At 38.6% G+C, this 23,935-nt stretch overlaps 1 protein-coding gene across 2 annotated transcripts in view; it reads left to right on the top strand.

Moving 5' to 3' along the window:
* Nucleotides 1-23,935, top strand: part of SLC4A10 (solute carrier family 4 member 10) — a 125,868-nt gene that overhangs the window by 21,739 nt on the left and 80,194 nt on the right. For both annotated transcript variants that reach the window (XM_075710130.1, XM_075710131.1), the window contains exons 2-3: nt 4,198-4,279; nt 16,592-16,738. In XM_075710130.1, coding sequence (XP_075566245.1) covers nt 4,198-4,279; nt 16,592-16,738 — 229 coding nt within the window. The remainder of the gene's footprint in view (nt 1-4,197; nt 4,280-16,591; nt 16,739-23,935) is intronic.

Genomic DNA, 23,935 nt, shown 5'->3' on the forward strand with positions numbered 1-23,935 from the left:
GGGCACTTTAAACATTTGTTTTCAGTTTCTAAACCATGGGCCTCTATTCCTTCTAGCCAATGCACTGACAATTCCTGCCAACATCACTTTATACTCTGATAAGCAGGCTGTTTTTCTAAGGGTTGAAAAGCAGTACTCCTGGCACTTATGGTGACCTTCATCCTTTGTGACTCTATACCAAAAGGTAGAAGCCAAATGTCTTTGAAGGCAGTTTATCTCCTTTTAGTTTTGTTTAACTTCCAATATATGTTTCAGTGTTATAAAATGCAGTTACACTGTAAAGGATGCAGAGGACAACTCTACTGTCTGCTTTTCTATACTCACCACTGTGTTTAAACTTCTAGTACGAAGAGACAAAAATAGTAACTATATTTATGAAACTCTCTCATTAAAATAGATTCTTTTCCTGTGAAATATGTGCAGTAGATGCTGCTGTGTGGTGAAGGTCATTTCAGCATTCGTTTAGAAAATGTAAGAGGTGAAATCCTGGACTAAGTGTTGTTGCTGAGCCCTGGTCTCTAAGGAGCTTGTGGTTTCCACGTGAAAGCCTCAGCTTTTTCTTACTCTTTTATCCCAGACACATTATTTCTTCTGCTGTGTGTTTGCTGATATTTTGTTGCTTCAGGGAAATAGTTTCGTGCCTACATTTTAGGTGAACCATTGTGTGATAAATATATAAAACCATAAAATATTAACAAATATAATTCAAGGGAGAGAAGTGCTAGGTTGTTTATAAACATATGCCAAGTTATTGCGCTCTGCTTACAGCTTCACAGAAATGTAGTTCCACTGGCTTCTGTAGCATTGCTTTTGAATTAGGCCAACAGAAAGCGAGCCCAGTATATTTATTTTTATGTAAACTTTGTCCAGTTAAGTTGTCAAAGCTGTGTACCGTAAAACTATTACAAGGTATTATATACATTGGTTTGATGTCAAAAAAACATTTTATGCCTAAATGTTGATTTTTGTCAATCTCTTGTTTCCTATCATCATCTCTTCACATGGGTAAACTGCGGACTTTCCTAAATCGAATGACTTAGCACTTCTGTAGTGTTCTACAGTTCTGAAATACTGTGTGAATATTAATTACGGCACAGAGCAGCCCAGTGAGGAAGGTAGATAAGTAAGTATTATTATCCCTATTTTACAGATGGGGAAGCTGAGGCACAGAGATTAAGTGACTTTCCCAAGGCCACACAGCAAGTCAGTGGCAGAGCCAGGATTAGCGCTTGGGGACTTCCTGGATCCCTCTCCCATGCTTTAAGCAGTAGACCACAGTGTTCACTGGACTCAGCAAGCAACTCATTGCAATAATGGACAGTTCCAAGGACTCGTACCTGGTCAGTGTGTCCACACATTTGTTTGCAGACTGCTGCAGTATGTCAATATGGTTTGAATACCTCAGTCCTAGCAGATTTGTGCAGTATGTAAAATTTCTGAGCTTCATCAACTTCAAATGGGGTGAAAGAAAGAAGCGGTAGAATTCTGACGTAAACGTGGCATGGCTGTGAAAAACATTTAGTTTTCATGCCTTATTCTGATCCTGCTGAAACTGAGGGCAAAACTGCAGTGGATTCACAGCTTTGAGGATGTTAGTGTGGAGGTTGGTGGCTGCTTGGTACGTTAAAAGTCATCCAGAACATGAAGTCTATCTTCCATGACTGTCTTATGGTTAGTCTTGCTTATACTTTCAGTTTCAAACTCGCATTTATTGCAACACTTAATAATTTCATTGTTTTCCTGACATGCTAATAAAAAGCAGAGCATTACCAACTGAAATGAAGTTTCTAGTCTCTAGTCATCATGGGAAAGTGGAGCAGATCTGCCACTATTTTTATTTGTATCACCGTAGCACTTACCTCCAAATGAGATTAAGACCTGATTGCACTAAACTACTAGCGAGCCCTTCCCTCCCTTCTCCCTTTGTCCAAAGTAGTACAGGAATCACAGAAATTAATTCTAGACTAAATGCAGTGTGACTCTTGTACTGGTTAAGTGCAAGGTGGCTTTCATACCACTCCCTGGGAAGTGAGAGTATACAGTGCAAGGCCTGTTTAATTGGACTTTGCTCAGAGTTTAAGTGAGTTGGCAACAACACAATACTCCCAATTAAGCTGTTTTTCCCTGTAAAATTAATGGAATAAACCCACTTCTGAGAATGAGGCAAGGCTGAGACTTGCTGTGACAATACAGGAAGAGGAGGCAGGGAAGAAAAAGATTGCCAGAATCTGAAAATTGAACACATGGGAAAGGAGAAGTCAAAGTGTATGAGCATATTTTGATAAATATTAATGAATTAATTTGTGTTTCGTTTACTTAGATGATCTGTAAAGGCTTTAAACTGTCCAGCAATTTAATGTTTTCCCCATTGTAGAATTTCCTCTAATACTGCTTCCATAAGGCCTTTTCAGGATCAGTAAAATACTGATGGCTATCTCTTATGCTAGAATAGCACTACTTCTGATGTGGCTGTAATACTTGGCCTTTGGCATCCTGCCTAACCGTTCACCCAGAGACATGGAATCTCGCCAGCATGACAAACACACCCAGTTATGTCTAATGGCTTAAAATAATGGATTCATTTTACCTAAGATGATCAAATGGTTTGTGCGAAATTATACTGACCTGGTACATCTTAATAGATTATTAGCTAATTCTAAATGATTGAAAGACAAAACAGTTTCAATAGAAGGCCTTTACTCATTGTCAGATTTTAGTTACATACTATTATCTGTGGGAAAGCTCTAATAAAGATACTGTAACACTCTCAGTCTCTCTCTCTTTAGCAGCCCAGATGCTTGGTGCTGACACATTCCTAGGATTTTTCTATATAAGATAGCTACAGCATGGCAGCTATTTTTAAAAAAGAGAGGAGCCTGAAACAAAAACTTATATCCAGAATGCACGACATCCAGCTCTAGATGTGAACCTTTTTGCCTGGGGCATCTGCTCTTTAAGGAGACGTGCTCACATAGTTTAATTTCGTGTTATATTCTACTGTATTCTATATATAGATCTATATTTAGCATGTAATACTGGTATTCAAATCCCCTTGCTTCAGACTTCCATTAAGATACTGATTTTATATATTGAAATCAAGCAGTTCTAGTTCTAATATCACTTACTAAAACCCTTCCACTAATGACAAGTAAATATATATTCATGATATATTAATTGATGTTTTTGTATAATTCATCCTTTTTTCTTCATCATCATTTACTGGAAACCACTCTAAATCATGTTGTGAAATATAGGCTGTATTTAGCAACTGTTTTTTTTTTTACAATTGTGATGTCAAACTCATAAGAGAAGCCAGTATTTGTTTTAGCACAGCATCAAGTGCTCTGTTGCTGAACTCCCGAAAGATTTCTCTACTTAGGGAAATGTGATTTTTTTTTCTTTTTTTTTTTCATGTCAGAAATGACCAAAATCACTAATTTCTGTAGTTTTTTTAGCCTGAGCACAGTACACTAATTCATCACACATTACATTTACAGTGCAGTAGAGAATACAGTTAAAATGCATGTATGACTACAGTATAAAATTAAACATGAAATATATGTTCCTGAGGAAGAACAGCTTTTCTGTTTTCTGCTATTAGTGTGTGCTATCTGCCTTTATTTTAATCACAGCTTGCTGTTTGTAAAGAAAAGCAAAAGCTTTGTAGTTCACCAGTAAGTGAAGCCAGTTGTTTTCATGGTATTAAAATTTTCTTTCTTATCATATTGTCACTGAGTATAATTCTCTAGCTTTGCCAAAGTATAAGGAGTGTTAGTGCTAATAATTTGGGAATTCTGCATGTAGCTCAGGATCCTGGCCTAAGGACAAAAATACATGTGCAGTCCCTTTCTTCAAGAGTACAAGAATAAAGCTGTCTCAGGCAGACATTTCGTCTCTCATGTCTTTCATTGTCCTGTTGACTCATGTTTTTCTTAGTTCCCAATAACCAGTGTTTACTCATGATCTTGCAGGTTTTAACAGGAGAACTACTTCATGCCAAAGTTAGCTGTAATCATACCTGTTGCATAAGAAATATATTTTAATAAGGAAAATTAAATTCTTAAAAACTTTTCTGTTCCTGAGTAGGAAGAGTAAATACATAAATATTAAAAGCATCTTTGTTTCATAGTGCTATACAATCTTGCCAGTAGTTTCCAAATGAGAAGCAGCTTACCTGTCCTTTTTTCTGTTTTGCAGAGAAATGATGAAGAGGCTGTTGTGGATAGAGGTGGAACTCGCTCCATTCTCAAAACACATTTTGAAAAGGAAGATCTAGAAGGTTAGAGATTATTTTTCTGTGCATTATATTGTCTCTTTCTTGTGAAAGTACTGAAATACAATTCCAATGTGTAAACTTACTGATTTGAGCAGGGATGCAAAAGTGAACAAGAGAGTAGAATCTCATAATTTATTTTAAAAAGAGAAATATTGCTTATTTCTCACAGCAGTGATCAGATACAGGTGATGGTGGAAGGAGTTTGCTAGTTTTCAGTGGTCTATAATCAAGTCCTGTAAACGTGCATGTATGACTTCAGATAAGTCTTTCTACCTTTAAGTTTCCAAATATGTAAATGCAAGCAGGAGTGATGATTTAGTACTTAAATAGTTTCTACACTTGCTTTATAATCCTCATATAGTTGCCTAGCCACATCTTCAGCTGGACAAAAACATTCTGAGTGTCACAGATTGGACAGATACTTGATAATATATACTGCAGAAACCACCTAACAGCACCATGTAGAAGGAGAGAAATTGTGAGAGCTGTTTTATGATATTGGCCTAATAATTCAGATAGTCTCTGAAAGAGTTGCATTTCAGTTTGTTTAGTGGATCCCAAACTTATTCTGGTTACTACTGTACTTACAGTCTTGTATTGAGGTGTGCGACCCCCCAAGTCATAATTATTGGATGAAACTGAATTTCTGTTGCACCTATGATATCCCAACCCTGAGAGAGGAACTTGCTGATTTTAATTGATAGCTTCTTGTGGTGGGACATGGAAGGTTCTTGTCTTTGTCATACGGAGCCACAGGAACTAGCCAAAAAGAAATACTGAGATCTGGGGTGTATTTCAACATCCTACATCTGAAAAGTTACCTGCCTCAGGTCTAGAGAGGTATCTCCATCTGTGCATGAATGTGAGCTTTCTAAATGCCTACCCTGCATCATATTTTTTTTTCCATTTCTCTGTGGCTGTATGAATTTTGCATTCTCTGCTGCATAATGGCTGTATTGGTGATTTCGTGTGAATGTCAACATGATACACAGCAACTCCCTGTTACCGTTCCACTCAGCAGTGTCTCAAAAAGCATACGTAACTGCGTTTTTAAAGGGGCCTGGCTGCATTAGCCTGTATGAGGTAGTCTCTCACAGAAGGATGTAAAATGTCAAACAGTGTAGCATGTATGAGGTAGGTAGCAATCTGCTCTGTCTGGGGCATGTCTGAGCACATGCAAGGGTAGGTCTCAGGTACGATGTTTCCAGGGTGGCATTTAGGGTTTTGGTGTCTCCAGGGGTAAATGGCTGCCAGTGGATCAGGCTGGCAATGACAATTTTGGACTTAGGCACCCAACGCCCTTTTTTGAATCTTGCACTTAGTCTTCTGTAGTCTTCAGTCCCTTGGACAAAGTGAAACCATTGTATCTGGTGTCCTTAGAGAAACACCTGATAGAAGAATGGGGGCTCCTTGCCTTCCCTTCTCCATGATACTGATTCACAGAGTTTTTTGTGGGGTGAGCCTACCCCAAAAAAAGTCCTTTTGCTGAGTCATTTTACTGATGATGGTAAGGTAGCATTTTAAAAACAGACAACTTTCTGGAGAATGACATCTTTAAGCTTAGTCACATGGGTAGACTGAAGTGTTAAGGCAATCAGAATTACTATGCTGTTCCACATGTGATTACATGGAACCTAAAGCCTCATCTCAAAATTTGAACAAGTATATAATTTAAAAACTGTATTTAATTACTATTTTTCCCCACCATCCTATATGTGTAAAGTTGCTCCTGTGAAATGCCAGTGAAAATATTCTTTCAAAAAATCTGCTCCTAGGATGTTATGAATAGAAATCAGAACATGACAGTGACACCCCTCCCAATCTTTCCATTAATTTGTTTAGAACACTAAAAAATTCTGTAGTTAGCCAATGAATGTGCTTTTCTTTAAAATCACACTGTTTCATAATGTTCTAAGAAAACAATTATTCAGTGTAGACTCCTTCATAATGCAATTGTCTTTCTCAGATAAATTTCATGTCCACTCGCAGGTCAGTGTGTCTTTAAATATACAGTCACTGCATCTAGAAATACCAAGTGACATAAAAAGATTTGAAGAGATTGTAAATTTTAATATCCAGGTGCTGTTAATAGCATGTCCACTTGTTTTGCAGCACATCTAGGCACTTTTCCATCTGGAAACAGCGGATATGACTCAAATGTCACTATCTTATCCAATGTACATTGTGTTGTGTTTTGCTGAAAACGTACCTTTTTCTTAATGACATAACAACTATAAAATATGGAATTATATAATCAGGCACTAATTGCATAGCTTAGTAAAAATCCTATAATTAATTAATATGTATTATGTAATTAGCTCTTTGACAGACATTTAATTAGGTTTATGTTTTAAAAATGTAAATAGCTAGTTACTGAATATTCTAGCAAAGACTAGTTTTGACAGGGTTTAAATTTCAATAGCACCGTATCAGCAACATTTCAAAAACTGCAATTCATATGAAGAGCTAAAGGTTGTTTAAATCTGGAAGTCAGTATGCAGTTTCTTCTGATTGAATCTTAAAATTGTAAGTATTTTGCTATTTTTTAATTTTAGACTGTCAGCATTCAAATGTCAGAAATACTGATTTAAATGTGTACTAAAATTTCCATCTGAAATTTCTTGGCCCAACAAATACTTGTATTTGCATATTTTGGGGCAGCCATTGTGCAAATATATTGCAAGTACATATCTTGCTGAAAGCATGAAAATATCATAGTGATTAATGCTGCCTGGAAGAACAGCCACAAGACCAGAATTTTGCCTCACTCTCTCTAGATCAGTGTTTTCTTTCCCTGAGCAGTATGGTAAAAAATTGGGGAGATAGGACAGCAACTGCAGTACTTAGGGGAACAGAAGAGATGTGGTGCTCATCTTAGTGCCAGTAATGATACTTGCAGTGTGCACTTCAAATTGTATCTTTTTACTTAAGCTTTGTAGTGCTTCAGAGGTGGATTGTTTGCAGAGCTTTGGCATTCAGATTTTCGGCATGAATGATTTTTCAATGAAATTGTTTTTCCTGAGTTGTAAGGTCAAGATCAGTCACTAATAACCAAACAGGTCATTGTCTGACTGTTGCATTAATGAAGGGACAGAGAAATAATTTCTAAAATCAAAACAAGAAGCCTATCTCCCCTGGTTATAATCACATATTTTGCATGTTATTTTTCAATGTGCGTACAGACAAAATTCCTACTGAAATAAATATGCTTTTATTTTTATTAGTGGTGGAATTCCTAAATGAGAATTGGGCACTGATTCTGGATACTAAAGTACTTAATTGCAAAAGGACAGGTTGTACATGTACCTGTACTGGGAGCAGATAGGCAAGTTTTCATAAACAGATGTGTACATCAACAAACAGTTGCACTCAGCTTACTCCCTGTTGTTGTCTCTGGCTGTCTGCTGTTGCTTCAATCCATGTTCAGCAGTAACAGTTTTCTGACAAAATGGATATACCTACTTTTCCTGTCATGAATTAAAAATATTTGGATTGATCTGTGCGTGCCTGGAGATCTCGGATTCTCTCAGATCACATGCTGAGACCTTTGGACTATATAGATATGCAAAAGGATTGGCACTAAGCACACTCTTACTAAGGTCTTCTGCTTATGCCCACCATATCAGCTGAGGGTGAAAATGACTGTTCCATGGCTGTCCTTGCTAGAGGTGGTTAGCTGCCATATCCTGGATTTTTGTGGCAGGATTTCAGAACTGCTGTGAGTATTACTGTGGCCTGGTTTGGGAAGCAGCTTCAATAGGGAGTTGGCTGGAGAATAGGATTGTTAGGTGGAGGTCCAGGCATGAATCAGGGATGAATTCTGGCCCTGTTGGAGGAAATTGCAAAATGAGCCTTGATTCAGAGAAGTCAAGATTTTGCTTAAGCTTTTTATATTTCGTGTATTTTATCTGCCTAAGTGTGGGAAAAATTTGTCTCATGGGGAAATCAAGTCTGCCGCTTTTCATGTGTCTCGGGACGCATAAAACACTGTATCCAGTATATAAATCACTGTACGTCAGAATATGTATTCTGATGCTTTTCACAGAATTTAGATTATATGGACTGATTACTGAAAGTCGCAAAAGACTTCAAGCTAAATTAGGAAACATCAGTAGTACAACCCTGAATATGATACGGAAGCTGAGGATTTAAAGTTAATAAACCAAAAATTAATTTGAAATGTTAGTGTGCTTGTAGAGATGTTTTGTATTTAAGAACCTGCATGAAGATTAATTTTCATAGTAGACGTCCTGCTAACTAAAAAAAGAGAAACCGCAGAGTATTTAATTATTCTCTTTTAAAAATAGTTATTTTAGTTGTTGTTTCTTTTTAGATTTGTTCCAGCTTGTGACAGTAATTTAAAAATTATTTTAATGAAATTCTGATTAAATACAGTTAGGGTTAATATATGAAAAACTCATTGTGATTGAACTCTAATCTCCATATATTGTTTAGTAAAAATCTGAGTGGCTCCAGATAATGAAATAGACTTTTATTCTCAGAGACTGGCCATTTTTTATAGAAATAACATATTAGTGGACCTGTCTGCCACTGACATTATTTACCTGAAAATTAATAGGGTGTAGCTGCTCGTAGGACTGAAAAAACATAAATCTTATTAACCTGCTGGCCTTGATTCAGCCTTGCCTCCCTGTAGAAGCAAGTCTGCTACTAATTCTGCTTGGCCAGACAGGAACATTGACCAAGGTCTCCTCTCCCTTTGGCTACCAGGATGCTACAGCCTGTTGCAAATAATTTGCTACCCCATCAGTACAGATCCCCTGCTCCAAGCTTCCTTGCCTCTGCTTCCCTTGGGTGCCCCGTTCGTCCTGATGTTCACTCTGACCTACCTCATGCTCCTTATGGCAATGTTCATTAGAGGGGTAGACTTAGAGGGGTAGAATATAAGTTGTGGAAGTAAAGAGTTGGAGAGAGATTCAGGTTAGTCTATGCCTGTAATGTTGGATGTGGTTGTATAGCTGTAGGTCTCTACAAAAGGTCTCTTAAAAAGAACCATTTTGGCTTTACAAGCACAGAATTATTTCATTATCTACCAGGTATTACATGCTCTAGCTTGTTCAATTTGTCATTTCTAAGGCACATCTTTCTGTAGTGCCTCTTATCTATCTTATCTCTTATCTCCTTTTTCCTATGTCTCTCAATATTCCTTGAGAACTCACTTACTTTTCTGTGCTTGCAGTCTTGTCTTGGTAATCACCTGGTTTGGTCCCTTTGCCTGGGTCTCTTGTCCCTTCCCAGGTGTTCCCATGTTTGTGGGAAGGTGGTTTGCCTTGAAGATTCATGAATAACTCTGCAGGACATTTTCACAAGATCTCTTTGAAAGTTCACATGAAGAATAATGAAATAATGAAAGCAAACAAGTTATCACATAGTGTTGGCTGAACACCACAGTCTTTTGTTGATCATAAGCTTTGGGTTTTGAAGTTTGACTTTGATCTGTGTTTCACTGACAAGAAACCTTTTCAATATTTGTGGGGACTGATATTTCCAAATATTTCATGTTGTGAAATTCTGATAAATGAAATTAGCATAAACCAACTTGCCATTATTGGTGAAAGCTGCAAAATTGCATCATCAGAAGACAGAAACGTTCCATTTTTAACATACAGTTGTGCTAGTACTGAGGTGGTGGCTTTTTTTTTTTTTTTTTTTTGCTTGTTGCTAATTTAGAAATGTAGGTCAAATTCTTCCCTTTGATAACCACAGCTTCACTTTCCATCAGTGGAAAGTGTGTGTGTGTCTGAGAGGGTCCTTTTACATTCTGTGTCTGGTGACCTTTTTTTTGTTTTTTCTGTTGTCTGGCAAGGTCTGAGACCTGATCTTGTGATAGGATAGGACTGTGCAAGCAACACCTCTGGACTCCTCTGGATCAACATGGGGAAATAGGGAATGAACATAAGTGCAGTTAAAAAGACATTTTAGCCCAACCACAACCTGGAACAATGTTTTGTTAAAAGGCGAGATGTGTTGGGAGGGCAGCGACTGATCGGGGCTCTTTAAAAAGTCCTTAACTTTAATGACTTCAGTGAGATGCGCTTATCTTCCATATTCAGTATGTCCTTAATGCTTTCTTGGGCCAGGGATATTTTTTTAATTTTTTTTTTCCCATATAATTTCTGTTGTACTTTACCCTAGAATATGTTACATGTATGATCTAAAAAAATTTATGAAGGCTTTCTTGTCAGTTCCTTCAAGTTATAGCATGGCAAAAAGGTGAAAAATGTCTCTTGAGCAAACCATAACCAGAAGCAGCAATGTAAACTCTTGTTTTACGAAGCATTGCTTTTGTCCTTTCTGCTTTCTCTTTAGCTCTGCCTCCCTGCTGCACTACAGTAATGAATCATGAGTCATGTACTCTCTACTCCTACACAAGTCACAATAATCACTTTTTCTCCTGTAAGGAGAAAGGCAATTTTTTTTAACTCTACATGGACTGCTGGTTTTCTGTCTCTACCTCACTGTTCATTTTTGAGAGGATGGAAAATTGCATTTGGTTCAGCTGTAGCTGGCAATACATAAAAGAGGTTTGAAGGCCCTGAGTGCTTTCCAGAGGAGGGAGAAACCCCTCCAGTCCTGCTGAGGTCAGCAGTCATTTGAGATTTGGCTTGAACCACTGGCAAAATATTCTCTCTCAAGGCATGTTGACTTTGCAGTGTGTTTCCTTAGTAGGTCACAGAAGCCTGCCTTTGCTCTTTCTGAGATGTTTGAAGACCCATCTGTTTGCTTATCTGCCCCTGTCCATCATGCCCATAAGCAGGGATCTGCCTTGGTCTCAGCAGGTGCCTAAGGCAGATTCAGATCATTCCGGGTGCAAGGCGGCAGAGGCAGACGTACCACGAGCACCCATTTATTTACACAATAGGCACCAACTTGGCTGGTTCACTGAGGAGCTCTTGAAGTACCCGCGTGGGTCCGACGTGCCTGGTGTAACGTGGAGGCCTGCGGAGCCTCTACTGATGGGGAAGCGGGGAGGTGAACGTGCTTCATAAGTGTGTTCTTCCTACCAAACGGGGGTGTGTTTTCTGTGTTAAAATTGTGTTTGGAAGGAGAATGGGAGGCGCTGGGGCAAAAATGTCTGTACTCCTAGCATTGCATTAAAAAGATCTTCGTTTCTCTAAATTAAGGAAAACATTTACAATTCCTTTCTCTCCGTCTCCATTTTCCCTTGCAATGTCACAGCCATTCAGACAATTGTAATGGTATTTCCAGAAGTTCCTAAGTTAAGTCATCAAGCACCATAAATTATGATGGGATATAGGTTTTCAAAGCTTTAGAAATCCCACTGCATTTCTTTTACTTTCCATTTATTTAATGAATAAGATAGGTAGCTAGGACAAGCTGGCAAGATGTATTCATATTAATAATGTATATTTCCTATCTGTCTTTTCTAGGGCAAAGGATTCATACCTCCACAAAGTGGAGATGTTTACAGCACTGTGTACACACTTTCTTCAAAAGTTTAGGGGAAGTCCTAATTTTTACATATGCTTATATGTTATTTCATCTGTCTGAAAATTAAATACAATTAACAGGATCCCTTTTAAATCTTTTAATTTGGATTTATTAATGTAATCCTGTAAAAATTAAAAACAACACTTTATAACAAGGGTCATTATTTCTTTAATCCCTACAATTTTTTTACTTAAGGAGTGTTTTAATGCTTCGAAGGTAAACCACAAGGGGCCAAAGCCTCTTATGCTATAAATGCGTAGATTTGAACTAACTTTATATTCCGGGTTTTGTTCCCCAGCTATGTGCAATTTGATGAATAATAGTATTTTTTAAAAAAAACAATATTTATACAGTTTAACAGTGGACTTGCAGCATTGTATAAAGGTGACATTGTAGAGCAGATCAATCTGGTGTGTTGCATTTCTTTAATAAGCTTTCAGATTGTAAATAATCTTTGTACATTAATGTATTTTCTCAGAGGTTCAGTTTTTAAAAATTATTCACTCCTAAATCCTAATACTCAAAATATTTATGCATATGCTTGTGTTTAGCTTTCCTAGCGGCACATCTGGAATAAATCAACATTTTAGTTCAGCTTTTTTTTTTTTTTTCCCAGGAAGAAAATCATAGTCTTTCCGTGATAAAAGTCTATTGACGTTAATGTAAGGTTAGTTGAAAAGCTCAGGAAGACCAGATAAATCCTATGGCTCACTGATACCTAAATTAATTCCGATTTTAAAAATTATAACATAAATTAAACATAACATAAACAATGGAGAGGAATAAACCTTGCTCAACATAGAAATTCGTTCATTTATTTTGAAGTAAGAATTAGCAGAAGAAATCCTTTTTGATCTATTAGATGTACATTTTTTTCTGAGAAAGGACAATAGGCCAAACTCTTAAGTGTGTCCAGAACCACAAACCTGCACCTGTGTACCTGAGTGCATTTTATCTGTGTATGTTTCATGGACCCGATTACATGTGGCTATCTGTGCATGCATGCACAAAATATCTTACAACATATCCACCATGGCCCTTGGCTGAGAGGTACAGAATAAAGAAATTATTTAAGTATGATTTTTCATGTTACAGGACGGTTCCTTGGAACAGAGGAGAAGCAAACCAAACTAACTGACTAAATATAATAATTATAAAATCAACTGTAATTGACCACTTCAGCTGTTAACATTTTTTGCAAGAAAACACAACCATTGGAAAAATGTAGTTGAAAAAAACTGTTTTATAAACATGGAACAAAATGTAAAACACTAATCCATTTGTAGATTTTTGACTAACACCTTTAGTCCTTTCTCAGGTGATGAGAAACACATGGTGCACAGTGCAGGTGATAAAACTCTCCGAAAGTGATGCCCAGCATGGTATTTTTAAAAACTTGGCTTTAAAGAGTTATAAATCCATTGTTTATTAGGCTCACCTCTTAAAACCGTGTGTAAATTCTGCGTGAGAATGGTTGTTAGGTTGTACCTGATGTTGTCAGTATGTACCCTGATGTAACTTACAATTGTTACTATTTCCCGTGCTTTGGTGCGTTTGTAGCCTTGCCAAAAGAATGAGGAAATTATGATGAGCGAGGCGCTGTGCAAACATACAGCAGAGCAGAATTATTTTACAGTATTTAAGCAATATTCAGGCATTTTTAGATGGCGTCCTGATGAAGTAAATAATAAAACACTCAAAAAAGCTCTTAAAGGTAAATGAAAGAAACGTCCTTATACAAATGGTTATAAACTATAAGGAACAGATCTGAACCCTATCGGATGTCCTGCAATTGACTTCAGCCAAATTGAAATTACAGATGTTCGTTCTTTGGAAAATTTAGTCAGTTTAACTGAGATCTTATAGTAAATATAGGTGCTGAAGGTATAAAAATGTCTGTAATTGTTTGCATTTTTGGGGAGGGAATGTGCTTCTGTTGGTGTCACTTGGAATTTTACCATTGATAACAGTGATGTTCAGGAGCTATCTGCAACCCGTATTCATGTTATGCTCAGAAATCTTCTAATAACTGCTTTTGTGCACAAAAGGAAAATGACAGAGTCTAGCTGATTCTTGGGACTTGCTTATGGCAATGGGAATAAAAACAAATCCTCTTTAGATCCTCTTGAAATGCAGAATTTTTGGAGAAATGTGTTTTGGAAAAATACTTGTTTTAGAATTGTGGCTTCAAGGTTCATTTGGTATTTCTGTTAGAAGTTTTATACTAAGCAGAGCTCTTGTTTATTCTCATCTTCAAATTATTCTCATGTTCAATTAATGTAAGCCTTTGTGTGTGGGGGGAAAGCCTGTTGAAGAACTTCATTGGAACAGGTGTGGATACTCCTCTGCAGAGTAAGGCAGCAAGAAATTGTCTGTCAGAGAAGGTGTGGTGTTTCTGCCCTGCTCTGTCCTGGAGACTGCAGGGGAGCCTCGTGGTTGGCGTTCTGGGCCTGGGAAGTTTACAGAGCTCTCTGGAAACTCTTCTTTGGTAATGTCTCAGTCAACTTGTACAGGAAAAAGTACCTTACGTTCTGGGCACTAATTTATAATCTTTACCATCAAAAGGTTATTTGAAGTAAGGTCATTGTACTCATTGGATTTCTTTTATCTTTTCTCTTCCCCCCCCCGCTTCTATCATTCACTGTAATTTTGCCAGCAGTTTAGAATTCATTATTTTTTCTTTTGTTCCCAGCTAGTCCTTTTTTGCTCCGCAGTTGTGCTCTTTTAGTAAACCTGAACTTCTTAACTCTTTATTCAGATTTTTTACTTTTGCTTTTTGGTCTATCATTTTTCTGTAGAAAACTATTCCTTTTCCCCTGTCAGTTTCTTTTTTTTCCTCTTACTTGCCTGAACCTTGTTACAGGGACCTAGATTCCTCTCTATGTTTATTGAAATTATGCCTTGGTAGCACTCTGTCGGCCTCAGTAGTTTCACACAGAAGGAATAAAATCCATTTTGCTTTTTCCTGGTTATCCATTTCAGTTTCCAGGTTCCTGTTTTCTTTTCAGTGTGAACTGATTCTATCTGTGTAGGGAAAATTGTTGTATTCAGACACACATGAATGTTGTGGCATTTTAGGGACTGTGTCGCAGTTTATTGAGTAAAGAACAGCCTGGACTCAAGTCCTGGATTCAGCCCTGGCAATTAATTGAAGTGTGAACCTGAATCTGTGTTTCCTGATGCAGGTACAACGTGAGCATTGAAGTGGCACAAAACTAGGATAAGCATGCCTGCTTCTATCACAAAGCAGCAGGAATGTATTAAATTACTAAATTAAAAAAGCAATCTATTTGCACCTCTGGAAATTATTAAAGTCTTGGGAAGGGTAACCCCATTCCTTTCAAAATGTTGCTTTGGTTTTTTTTTCTACTCAAGGAAGGGGACAAGGAGGTGTTGAGAACTATGTTACTGCTGTCCTTCAGTATCTTTTTAATGAATTCTTTTTATGGAATACATTTTTCCTTGTTTCGTGCACCACTCATTGCAATACATTTGAAATACGCCAAAGGCAGCAGTTCTCTTTAAATTGTTTCTTGGGTTAAATGTAATAAGCAAGAAGAAAGAGGTATCTGAAAAATAAATAAAATAATTTTCAGCTTGTGGCCTTTGCTTCAGAAAAATCTCCTGACTCTACAAGAATAGTCTCCCAAAAATCAATGCCTCTGCTTTCTAGTATCCTCTACATGAATCGAAGTTGAGGAAGTAACTAGTGTGGTGTCCAGAGCCTCTTCTCCAGCTTTTTTAGCTCTGCCTCTGCAGAGAATTCCTGTCAGCCTTGAATTTCTTTGATGTATTGTGACAAATGCTGCCTTGCTGTGTTTTCTGCCCCCGCTGGAGTCTCCATGGGATTAGAGATCACGTGCTACCTTAGTTTAATGTTCTTGACCTTTTTCAGATGATTGACACTGCTGAATGATTATAGCAAAGCAGCAATTATCCACTAGCTGTGTTATGCTCATTTCAAGGAGAAAATAAATGTTATTTGAGATGAGTAATCTGGATTGTGTCTTTCTGCTGAGTAAATGTAGGAGACCTGCCTGTAGTGAGTCATGATTCCTTTCCCATTTGTTCTGTTTTGTGGTATTTTCTGCAAATTTCCCCTGTGCTCTCCCCCTTCTAAATGCTTTACTGTGCTCTGATCCTGTTAGCCCACATAGCTGAGAGCGCTAAATCTTTTGGTCTTGATCAGCAACATAAAATTCCTTAGGCTCAAAGGCTTGAAGATGGTGGCAGGCATGGCAATGTGTACCTTCTTATGTATTTTAAAAAATAACATAGAAGAAATGGAAGCACCCTAAGTTACCAGCAATGTGTTTATGATATGAGCACATAAAGTTGTATGTCGTCTTTTTTTTTCTTTCTTTTTTTCGCCTTTTCCCTTCAGTGAATTTCCCACAAGAATTCTGTCAAGTTTTGGCTCATAAATGGCAATGAGTTTTGTAAAGTTCCTGTACGCACAAAGCAAACAGCAACTTTACCAAATGTTCAATGCAAAGACATCCATGTGTCTGTTCATGTTACTGTTTTGGAAGACGTTTTACAGAACACCTGTCTGGCTTTAGTGAAAGTTCACATACAGAGATGCAAATTTGAAGCGGGGGAAAAAAAAAATCCAGCACTGCATTATAAGGACTTTAGTACTGGGATTTTGTCCTGTATCTGTGATGCTACATCATCATTATTGTAATCAATAATGTTATGACTGTTAACATTAGAATAACCAGTATTTTATACAGTTACACAGTTATAATATTTTTTATACCATTAATGCTATTATGGCTACTAATACTGTTGTTATGTTGCCACAGCCCCTTTTTAAAAGGTAACTTTTTTTACCTATAGGCCATCGAACGTTGTTCATCGGAGTTCATGTGCCACTTGGTGGAAGAAAAAGTCACCGACGCCATAGGCACCGTGGACATAAACACAGAAAGAGAGACAGAGAGCGAGATTCAGGATTAGAAGATGGGAGAGAGTCTCCTCCTTTTGGTAAGATAGATTTTATTTTTGCACAGATCTTTTAGTAATAAATGTCAGTATGATTATGCATGCTCTATCCTGTTATGGCTTGGACACGATTAGCAGCAGGGTTTTGGAGGACCTACCAGACCCTGTCTGGTCTCTGCTGAAGAGCCAAGATTTGTTCCTCTGATGAAGGGCAGCAGCCAGTGGCAGTCAATACATGAGAAATTTCAGTAATTTCTACCACTGTAGGAGACTGTCCATGAGTGTTCTCATAAAGGTAGACTGCCACCACCACTGAGAAGGGAGTAAGTGCTTTATGGCACCAGCTGCCCTCAGTGAAGGCTCTAGAGTATTTGCCCCTAAAACGTAACATAGAGGAGCTGTGGTTCTTTACAATTAGTTTTGTAATAATGTTGATGTTTCTGAAGCTGCAGTGTTTTATCAGGTATGAACTGCAAGCCAGGTTGTGTTTACCTTTTTCCTGACATGACACTGTAATGTGCCATTGTGAGACGAGTCTGCTAACTGAGGACTTGAGAGCAAACAGGAAAAAATACCTTTCAATAAACAAACCTGATGCAAAACTCCTAAAATACTCAAAATTTTAAATTAAAAAACATTACAGAGAACAGAAAAAGATAGTAGTGAATAAATTAATCAAGCTTTGTCTCAAAACACATGAGAATACTATTTGCTGTTCAAAAATAAGAAGAGCATGTGCTGAAAAGTCCAAGGCTATAGTAAGTGTTGAAAACATAATGGAAGCATGTACAGAAAACAGTTTGTCAGTGTGCAACGGAAGAATGTTTTTAAATCATTAGGGAAATGTCCCAATGTAATTTTAGGTTACAGAATAGTAATTATAAGACTTTCTTTTAATCTGAAGTTTGTATTATGTATGTAGAAAGCTTTGGAGCAAGTAGATTGTAAGTGCTGATGGTTAAGTATATTGTAAAGAGCTTGAAAAACTCAAATCTTCCACAACGAATGAAACAAAGTCAAGACTTTTTCAAACTTAGTAGATAGGAGTTATGTTTTGAACACTGAAGAAAAAAATTGGCTGTGGTGGTTCTGTCTGGAATGTATTTCAAATGTACAAAGACCCAATACTATATTGAAACCGGTTCCTTGGAAAACAACAAAGTTCATAAATTATTAAAATAGTTTTCAAAAAGAATATGCATATATACATATAATGTCAGATTAAAAAGAAACAATTGAAAGTTACATTAGCCAAGAAGTGAGATATCTTAAACTACGAAGCAGTGTCTTCTGTTGAGTCATCTGGTTTTATTTACGTGCCAGTATGTGACATATTTTGGCTGAGAACTTAGCTCTGTTCTTTCAACTTCTGAAGACCTAGGCTTGTGTCCTTCCTAATGTCGAAAGTAAAAAAAAGAAATTAACTGGCTGAATCTGTCCTTAATAGTCTTTGACCATTGTGCATACAATAAAATGTACTGTTCAGTACAATTCTGTGATAAGTGAAAATCAGCCTATGTTCAAGAGACCTCCAAGAGTGGAACAGCAGTAATATGAGAAAGATAGTTTTGAAGTGCATTTGTAAGTTGGTGTTCACAGCACTTGTCTACAGGCGTACTTGTTTGAAATAAATGCAGGACTGCACTTTGTTGTAAGTCACGTTTTCACTTGTAATGGTATTATAACTACCAATGAAACAGTGTGTAGGTCATGTCACATAAATTACTACTTTTATAAAGCCTAGGACAGACAAGATATAGCCCAGAAACATGCAAGTCTTCTCTGGATCCAAAATGCTGAAGATACTCTTCAGAATGCTTGGGTGATAATGATTCAAAAGGAGCCAAAGACAGAACTACCAAACATTCAGAAAAATCTGGAAATATCCAATTTTTCCACCCTGAAATAATGTCTAACTAGTAAAATTTGAAGATTTTTCCCCTTGGCTAGCTGGCTTCTGGAAGTTTGGCCAGAGAACCAGAATTTGACTGAGCTTTGACATCTGTCCATCCAGGCAGAAATGTGGCATCCCATAGACAACAGTGAAAGGGATTTGCCTTATGAAGGCAAATCTAAAAAGTATACAGTGATGGAGGGGTTAAGCATAGTCAGAGCAGGCAGACAAAATTATACAGGGATTAACTGTAGTCTGTGTTCACATCCTCGTTTTTACTATGGATTTTCCTTACAGGAGTTTCAGAAAGGTTGTTGTGCTGCCTGGGGAGAAGCATTGCATTTAGAGAGAGTATAAGCATAGTTTTTCTATGCTTTATTTACAGAGGGAGTAACAGATACTTCCTGCACTAGATCTGAATCCACTAAACGTCAGTAACGCTTCTTAGATCTCCTTCCCCATGAACAACAAGGTTATAGCAGTACCCAGAGGCTGAAGGAAGTTACAAGGAAGACAAATGCACTTCCTACTCTTGATGTGTAACTTAATATGAGGGACTGTGCTACCTAAGAGAGCAGATCCAAAATAGTCCCTTAATTTATGAATCATTCTGCTTTAACTGAACACACAGAAATGCTTAGCTCCCTCTCACCATATACCCCTTTTAATGCATTTCTGCTGAATAGTAGGAGGCTGTATTCTTGGGAACTGGGGGGGAAGAGGGGAAAGAAAAAACATTTCAATGAGCAGGTGCAAGAAGAAAGACAGAGAAAAGCACTGTGAGACCAGCTGATAGAAAACAGTGCTTTGAAGTAAGTCAGAAAAATACATTAGGATTTTTATGATACAAGAGAATAAATTAGCAGTGTTTTGAAGCAGTGAAGTATGAAAGGAGGTATAATGAAAGCCGAAGATGCAACAACTGAACAATAGAGATGCTGGAACAAGTAAAGACCTGAAATATTCAGACATGAAGTCCTCCAGACTACTCAGTTAACCAAGCATGGGACGAAGCAGTATTTTTTGTCATAAATTATAACTGTATAATTTATAACTTCATCTGTGAAGTACCATTAGGTGCAGATCTTGCTCTGCTATCATTGCTTCAGGGAGCTGCGTGGTGCACATTGTGCTGTGGGGATGTGCAGGCCCCACTCGAGGTGGACAGGTGCCACCTGGTTCCTGTCCAATGGAAGACAATTTCTTAAACAGTTTTCTTTGTATCAACATGGCTAGAAAACACAGGTATTCAATGTAATGCCCACGGCTGGAAGATTCCTTGTAATCTGTTTGAATCCTCTCTGGGAAAGCTGTACCAGCTACTTTCTGAGGGAACGTTTCTGCAGAGAATAAATTTTTTAGAATATTCTGATGGCAGCTCATAAGCTTTTTTTTATCTCCTACTGTCCCTTTTCAAAAATAACCCAAGTTTTCTCAGTGTGCAGATTCAGAGCGTGTAGACAAATAATATGTAGAATATGTAGTTAGTGGAATAAAAAGGAGTAGAGTCCTGTCATTTGGGGGCACAGATCAGTTACTCAAGCTTTATGTCTGTTTTCCCCACACCTGATTCTCGCTGTCTGTCTGTTGCCTCTTGATGAGATGAGGTTGTACAAGATGTTTCCATTTTGCCATAATGATGTGCCTTTGAATTGCGTAATTTGTAGATTACATGGCTTGCTCATGGAGAGGCTTTTTTGGGTAGTAAAAATTGTAAGCTAAGTGATTTCAAGATCTAGATTTCCACCATCTTGCCTCATAATTTTTTGGAAGAAAAGGAGAAATCCAGTGAAATTATCCACTCTAGTAAAAATGCAGTAATGCTATTTGCTTTATTGAAGAGGTTTACCATCTCAGCTGAAATGCTGCTGTTGTAATTAAGGCCCCAGTTTCATGCCAACTCCCCTCCTCCACAGCTTTCCTTGTGGGGCAAGTGTTGTGGCTGCTCTGTGAATTAAATTAGGGGATTGATGCAAATTAAAACTAGTTTGGCAAAAAAGCTGTTTCTAGTCTAGAGCAGCATCTTGGGTCTGTTTGTTGGGAGGTCAATGGGTGCCAGCCCCGGTGGGCTGCAGGGCCACAAGCTGGCTGCAACTGCTCCGTCAGTGCTGCAGGTCGTGGTGGCACTGAAAGTCTGGTGCAGATTTCCCTTTGGCTGGTAGGGTTGCACTTGCTTGGTATGCATGTGGTTTTTAGTGGGAATTTTCAATGTTTTTTTGATGTCTGTTTTTTGCCTGTAACGTGTGAAACAGCTTTCTTGTACTTGCACTTAAAGATATTTTTGCTTCTGTTTTAAAATGGGGTGGAACAGGAAGACTTTAGCTCTCAGCAGGGTGTCTTTTTTTAACCTGTCCTTAAGGACAGGTTTTGTGAGGGTGAAGTGAACACAGCTGTGAGGACTGGGGTTTGATTTCAGCCTCCTGTGGTGTCTTCTAGGACTAGACACTGCTGGGGCTTGTGCAAGCCAGCGATGAGTGGCGTTCCTCAGGGGTTGGTATTGGGTCCGGTGCTGTTTAACGTGTTTGTCAGCAACATGGATGGTGGGATTGAGTGCACCCTTGGCAAGTTTGCCAGCGGCACTAAGCTGTGTGGTGCGGTCAACACACTAGAGGGGAGGGATGCCATCCAGAGCGACCTTGACAGGCTTGAGAGGTGGGCCCATGCAAACCTCATGAAGTTGAACAAGGCCAAGTGCAAGGTTCTGTACATGGGTCGGGGCAATCCCAAGCACAAATACAGGCTGGGCGGAGAATGCATTGAGAGCAGCCCTGAGGAGAAGGACTTGAGGGTGCGGGTTGATGCTCAATATGACCTGGCAATGTGTGCTTGCAGCCCAGAAAGCCAGCCGTATCCTGGGCTGCATCAAAAGAAGCGTGGCCAGCAGGTCAAGGGAGGTGAATCTCCCCCTCTACTCTGCTCTCGTGAGACACCACCTGGAGTCTGCGTTCAGCTCTGGGGCCTGCAACATAAGAAGGACATGGACCTGTTGGAGCGAGTCCAGATGAGGGCTGTGAAGATGATGAGAGGACTGGAGAACCTCTCCTATGAAGACAGGCTGAGAGAGTTGGGGTTGTTCAACCTGGAGAAGAGAAAGCTCCGGGGAGACCTTATAGCAGCCTTCCAGTACCTGAAGGGGGCCTACAAGAAAGCTGGAGAGGGCCTTTTTACAAAGGTGTGAAGTGATAGGACCAGGGGTAATGGCTTTAAATTGAAAGAGGGTAGGTTTAGATTAGATACAAGAAGAAGTTCTTCACTATGAGGGTGGTGAGGCACTGGAACAGGTTGCCCAGAGAAGTTGTGGATGCCCCATCCCTTCAAGTGTTCAAGGCCAGGTTAGATGGGACTTTGAGCAACCTGGTCTAGTGGAAGGTGTCCCTGCCCATGGCAGCGGGGTTGGAACTTGATGATCTTTAAGGTCCCTTCCAACCCAAACCATTCTATGATTCTATAACGTTTGGTTTGTTCTTTTAAGAAATCTGGCTTTAATAATCCCTAGTTTTAAAGATGCTTAAATTTGTAATTCATGATACTGGATGTGGCAAGGGAAGCTGAGCAGCCCTGGAGGTGAGCCTAATGGAGGACTGTACACATGGTTCAAGAAAGGCTCTCTGACGGTAATGCAAGCTAAAAAGTGAATTGCAAAGGGGGACTTCTCTTGGTTACTAGAGGGGCTTGAAGAAAGTATAATGAAAGGACTCAGCTGACTATATTTGGTAGCTAACCTCAAACCTTTAAGTGGTATTAATGGGGAAAATTTAATTATTTGTAAAGAGTACGGCTGTTAAGAAAATTCTCCTACCCTTAACTACAGGCTTTGTCTGCTGAAGGATGAACTTGGAAATTTGAATCTCTGGGCAGCTGTGGAACAGATTGCAGCAAATCTGGATTAAAATAATGTATCATAACTGCAGTTTTAAGAGTCTAGCAAAAAGAAGATAATTGAAGCTTGGGAATTGTCCATATTGTCAGATCCAAAAGATAAGATTATTCTTCATAGCCCTGAGGTGATGGAAACAATTCATGTGAAGAAAATGCAGAGAGCGCTTCCTGAAAACAAGATTATACGTATAGGGATAAAGTGCCAGAGGAGCAAGCAAGGGAATACTTTCTCCCAACTTAACATATGGTTTCTAAGGTCTGTGAAGAGATTTTCAGAAATATGCTGTATGGCTGTTTACTATTTCATGTGCACTTTAGTCATGTAAATTTTGTTTTAATTTTTACTATGTTTTCTAATTAAAAAAAAAAAAAAGTGATTTATGATCCCTGCCTTTACTGATGGCTGAGCTGAAGGGCAAAGTCCAATGTGCACAGGAAAGAGATGGGAGGAGAGCCCCCGTTCACCACTTCCTTGGTGAGCACGAGTAGGAGGATGATGGATGTTTGTCTGTGTGTGAAAAGATCCTTTCTTTTCTGTGATCCTTTGAATTTTTCCCACCATTTCCCCTTTGTTTGAAAGGAGTTGTTACAGATGTCAACTGTGTTTCACAAGTTCACTCCCTGCCTGCAGCCTGTCCTGTGCAGTGAGCAATCAAAAAAAAAAAGTTTGTATATTTAATATTACTTTAATGTGAATGTACAAGAGCATGAGGCATGGATTAAAACTTGTCTATGATGCTTACTATCTTATGTGAACTTCTGCAATGTAAATTTTATTTTAATGTTTAGCCTGTTTTCTAATGCAGAAAAAGTAATTTTTTGCCCCTATATCTACTGATCCCAATAAGAAGTATTAGCCTACTAATACTACCCTCAAACGCAGGTTCTCAACAGGCTTAGAAATACAGAAACCTGTTCTGACAATTGAGCTAATAGAGTGTTAAAATACATTTTTACACCCTTTCTAGAATTTATCAAGAGCAGAGGACAAGTACATTTTATACGTACCCAAGGCTGTGTTTCTGCTTGTGGTATGGCTTGGGCAGATTGCGTGCGGTTCTGCCTGATGGCAGGGTGGTTTGTCTCAGGAGAAATCCTAGCACGCACTGAGAAGGAGCTGCGATGCAGTGGAGCAGGTTGTTTGCTGGGCTGAATTTATGTGGAGGGGCTGAGAACGATCCTGCTTTCTTATCCCAGCCCAAGTCTTGATTTCACCTTCTTCCCTTAGGCAAGAGGGAGCAGTCCTGACCCAGAATTGTGGTTGCGCTTGGGGATGTTTTAAATGGGGGAAATGCCAGTTACGGTTCTTTCCTACATGTGTTTTGTAAGGTGGGATGGTGATGTAGGCCACCGTTCCCCCCTGCCTCCATTCAGCACTGTTCCAGGGAGCAGCTTTTTTTGTTGCTCTCTGGGAATTAGGTTATTAGCAGTTCTGGCTTTCAGTTCTGCTGTTTTGCCATGTCTAT

The sequence above is a fragment of the Pelecanus crispus genome, chromosome 5 (assembly GCF_030463565.1).
Source record: "Pelecanus crispus isolate bPelCri1 chromosome 5, bPelCri1.pri, whole genome shotgun sequence".
Classification (NCBI taxonomy): Eukaryota; Metazoa; Chordata; class Aves; order Pelecaniformes; family Pelecanidae; genus Pelecanus; species Pelecanus crispus.